Source organism: Atta colombica, unplaced genomic scaffold, assembly GCF_001594045.1.
Source record: "Atta colombica isolate Treedump-2 unplaced genomic scaffold, Acol1.0 scaffold105, whole genome shotgun sequence".
NCBI lineage: Eukaryota > Metazoa > Arthropoda > Insecta > Hymenoptera > Formicidae > Atta > Atta colombica.
In genome coordinates, this window is record NW_017259190.1 from 1,873,704 (window position 1) to 1,878,472 (window position 4,769).

The window sequence follows — 4,769 nt, forward strand, 5'->3', positions numbered from 1 at the left end:
TTGACAAGTTTAGGAAAATTAGAAAAAAGCCATTTACAAAGACATAACGTGAAAAAATACGATAGATTTGGATGACTAATATTTGAGCTAAACTGTTATTTCTGCAGTTAACTTATTACATCAAAGCAAAATTATTCATTAAATTTATTTACATTTATTTGATCAAGTTTAATATGTCTCTCCCTCTCTCCCTCCTCCCTCTCCCCCCCCCCTCTCTCTCTCTCTCTCTCTCTCTCTGTTTTTCTCTCTCTCTCTCTCTCTGTTGCAATATACATAATATGTAATTCATACGTAATATACTGCGTTTGTGAATTCTATTAACATGTCAACATTCATGATATTAAGTGATTTTGTCAAAGAGTAATGTATGTTTACATGTTTTCGATTTCGAGCATATAAAAAAAAAATAATAATATGTATTAGAATATAGAAATACTTTTATATATATCTAAATATTTTTATTTTTGTATAAAATAAATTTCTCATTTAGCTATTAATAATTCAGAATTTATTACTTTATAATAAAAATATTGAAAAATATATTGATAATTTTTTTTTCATATTTTTATTTCCATGCGATGAGAAGTTTTTACTATACAATGAATGATCACGAAGAAAATGAAAGTAATTTGAGCCCGTCATATCTGTTAAATTTCATTATAATAGAAACAAATATTATTTCCTCCAAGTCAGCAATTTAAAAAATGTGTTTTTTTTATTCAAGCATTTTTTTGTAACATATTTACGTTATTTAAAAGTCGAGAATATACTCTGACATTTTATTTTTAATTCTCAGACTAATTGTTTATTCATAATTAAATAATGGAAGAAACAATCCCGCTATTTCATTATTTAAATATTTCTTTGATTGAGTTCTAAAAATATAGAATTAATTATTACAATGGGACGGAAATGTTTATTTGCAGATACTTTTACAGAGAAATCCTAAACTTTGGATTTCGGAGACCTTCTACAATCTCGCACATTTCTTGTTAAATTCTCCATTGCCCGTATTTAATAGCGGATTAATCGTAATTTACGTTGCGATTAATGTCATAATTCCAACAGTAAATGTTTTCAATGAATAATAATGCTAACAAATATTGATAATCCGCCGGCGGGTAATATAACCGTGTTACAAGGAACTTCATATTACGAATTAGTAGATTATGTGAAACAATTTCGTATCTCACGTAATCTCTCTAATTTCTCATTTCACATAATTGCACGTATGGATAATGGATGCAGGACACCGCTATACGTTTTTTACTATCGACGCGCACCATAGCTAAAGATTGTCTGCTGGACTTCGATACAACACGTCCGCAAACTGGGGCATTTATGATTAAATGAAACGTTATGCTCCCCCTATAGAACTTAAGCTCTAGGGCATGCCTTTCTCGTTTGCTGCGTCTGAATTTTCCTTAGCTGCACATGCAGCCTCACGGCAATAAGATCACGAAGTAACAACAAATCAAAAGATTGAAAAAAGCTATCTTAAAAATATCCGAGAAATATAAAAAAATCTCAAGAAAATCTGAGAAACCGTATACTGAACAGGCTCCATGTTATTTGCGTTTGACGTAAACATCCGACAAACATTTCTGGAAACATGTTAATTATCTGAATGCCTCATATTAATTAAATTTTCGTTCAGTTTCATTAATCATAATACATTAGAGTTCATGCGAGAGAAGTGTTGTTGTTACTAACATTTCTATCCATAATGAGTAATTAATAAAGAGTAATTATGATGTTAAAAATAAATTTTTTACTTAAACAATCAAATATAATAATTATTTATGTTTTATTCTATCCAATTCTACTTTTTTTGTTACAAAATGTTTATTTCCAGCTGTAAGCATTTAATATCAACATAAATAAAAATAGATTTTTTGCAATGTGGAAATAAAAAGGCGTACTTTTAAAAAATCGCAGAGAGGAACGTGCATCTTTTGTAATTATTGGGTTGTCCGGAAAGTTCGTGCCGATTTTGAAGGAAAATTAAAACAGAAGATTTAAATTTTAGTATACATTTATTAAATTATATAGGTTAGTCGGCACGAACTTTCCGGACAATCCAATATGTCGACATTTCATTGAAAAATTTCGATTAATTCACATTCATCGATTATTGGAAAATCATCGGCGAATATAGCATACGATTACGACCGAAATTAACTCGAAAATTAGGGAGATTAACCCAGAGCGAGAGAGATTCGATGATTATCTCGTAACAAGGACACAAATCTGCGATACAATCAATCGTTCGAAATATTATTATGTAAACGTCGATAAAGGATGTGTACGTATAGATATACGCATCCAAACATGTGACAAACATGTGCATATTATATTATGGAATTTGCATAATAATAAGTTGATAATATCGAGAATATTCAGATAATAGAGATCCAATGGTAATTATGTATTGAATGTCATATGCATCAAGAATAGTTATTATGTGTAATTAAAAGAAAACAGTTGTACATTACTTCTAATAATTTCTTTTCTTTTCTTTTTCAAAAAAGAAAAATGCTGCGATATTGATAAGTATTAATAAATGAAAAAATAAAATAATTAAAAGTATTAAAGATAAAAGAATTAAATGAATATAAATATATATTTAGATTAAAAATTGGAAACATGCTAAATGATTGTTAATTTGTAAACGCTTAAAAAGTATTAGACTACTTGATGATTTTTCAAAAAAGGAATATTTTATTGAACTTTTACTGAACTTAATTTTGCAGATGGCAAATTGCTTTTTTTCGCTCTAAATAGTGATTTATTTGGAAAGATTACCTTGTATACACGAAACATTGTGTTGATCAAATTGCTTTTAAAAAAAAAAAACTGTATTTTTTGTGTATGTCAGCGATTGAATAAATTTTGAATTATATACTAGCATACCTCGAAAGTCGACCTTTGCAACCTTCTCGCCCTTGCATTTAAGACCCTGAATGTTCTTCAGGATAACGACGAGCGACATTTTTGCTTCTCTGGTGAGCAGTAATTATAGGAATCCCTAAATAAGACCAGATCCTTCTCTTATTTAATCTTTAATGGATGTACGAGCTCTCATTGTGTCATCTACAATATTGGTTATTTCATTCATCGATATCATTTTGGGTCACAAAATACGTTCATGGCTCTTTGCTCCAGTTACAAGTCAAGTCGAGAGACAGTCAATGAGACACGGAAAATCTATGGAACTGCCAGGAATCCCTTTTCGTTGCTGCGTACGTTATCGAACCAGGTGTGTCGCCCAGCCAGACGGGGTCAAGGTTACAAGGAGTAGTCCTGAATTACGAATCCTGAGATATGTTGAATTTCAGTCACTTCTTAACGAAAAAGTGCGACTCCGGTCGCGCAAACGTGCCTCCTGGAGGCTATCTCGTCGACTGCTCTCCGTCCTGCGAGAATTCGCGCCTTAAACAACCCCCGTGAGTTTGCATCGGGGGAATAATGGGCGCACGCGCCCTCGACGGTGTGTGGTGGCCGTCGGAGCCGGCTTACATCGTCATCACCACCCGTTGGAACCGGCGTTCACCATTACGCTGAGCATCGTTAATGAATGACGTACGCTTTTCGTACCTTGTCAAACTGAATCGCCGGTGAGTTAATCGACAGGTGCATTCACAACATGGCGCGAAAGCAAAAACGATGCGAGTTTTATAGAATCGAGATGCGACTGTCTATACAATGAATAAAAAATACGAATAAATGTTCTCCGGAATTTCAGAAGAAGAGGTATCTAAACAACATATTGAAAATTCGAAAGGACGTTTAAAAATTTAAGATACATTTTTAACGATAACTTTTTAGAGCTTTTCTGACGTTCACTAAGTATTTTTGCTATACAATATGGATATATTTGCTATCCAATAATGGAATAAAAATTTGAAATATTAAAATACGAATCTGACATTTTGTAAGAGAGTACAAATTAAAAATATCTGATAGGACTTATTTAATTCTTATCGCTTCTATATAATATATTACATAACAATTTTAAATAAATTAATAATAAAATTATATAAATAATTATATAAATATGAAAAAGTTTATGTACATAAAATTAAATGTTAAAATATTCACACTCACGCACGTGAATATATTTATGCACACATAAAAATCTTCCCTTCACTTATCATATATATTCTCTCTTTATTGAAAAAGATTTCAGATCATTGAATGTTAAAATTTCAAAAATGCCCAATAGAGATATCTCATATATGATATCAATACATAAAATCATCTTTTTTTTTAAATTAAGAGAAGATTGTTCCCTTCATACTTTATCGTAAAAATCTAAATATTAAAGTAAATTTACGACGCACGTCATAAAAAATATAAGAAAATATAAAGAAAACATTAAAAAAGAAAACATTTTATTAAATATAAAAGACATTAGAATTTTTGCAGTCAATTTATACAATGTTTTTTTCTATTTTTCAATTATATCCTATATAGCCCTTGGCAATTTTCTAAAATATATATGTATATATATAAATTTTTTTATTATATATATTTCTAAAAATTAAATCAGAAATACACGATATTTGTAGTTCAACATAAAAAAATTTATCTAAAATTTAATTATCGTTACATTTGCGTATCCATAAATGTAATTTCAATTTTTATGAAAATAATTATGACGAATATATTCCATATATGATAGACTACAAATGTGAAAGATCTAACGGATTATTATAATCGGGTTTATCATTAAAGGATCTTTAAAGATTTATAAGTCTTTTACATAT

At 29.8% G+C, this 4,769-nt stretch overlaps 1 protein-coding gene across 1 annotated transcript in view; it reads right to left on the reverse strand.

The window, feature by feature from the left end:
* LOC108688873 (otoferlin-like) overlaps positions 1–2,992 on the reverse strand; it is a 41,844-nt gene extending 38,852 nt beyond the window's left edge. The window contains exon 1 of the mRNA XM_018195404.1: positions 2,914–2,992. Within this exon, the coding sequence (XP_018050893.1) occupies positions 2,914–2,992 (79 nt within the window). The remainder of the gene's footprint in view (positions 1–2,913) is intronic.
* Between the last annotated feature and the right edge of the window lie 1,777 nt (positions 2,993–4,769).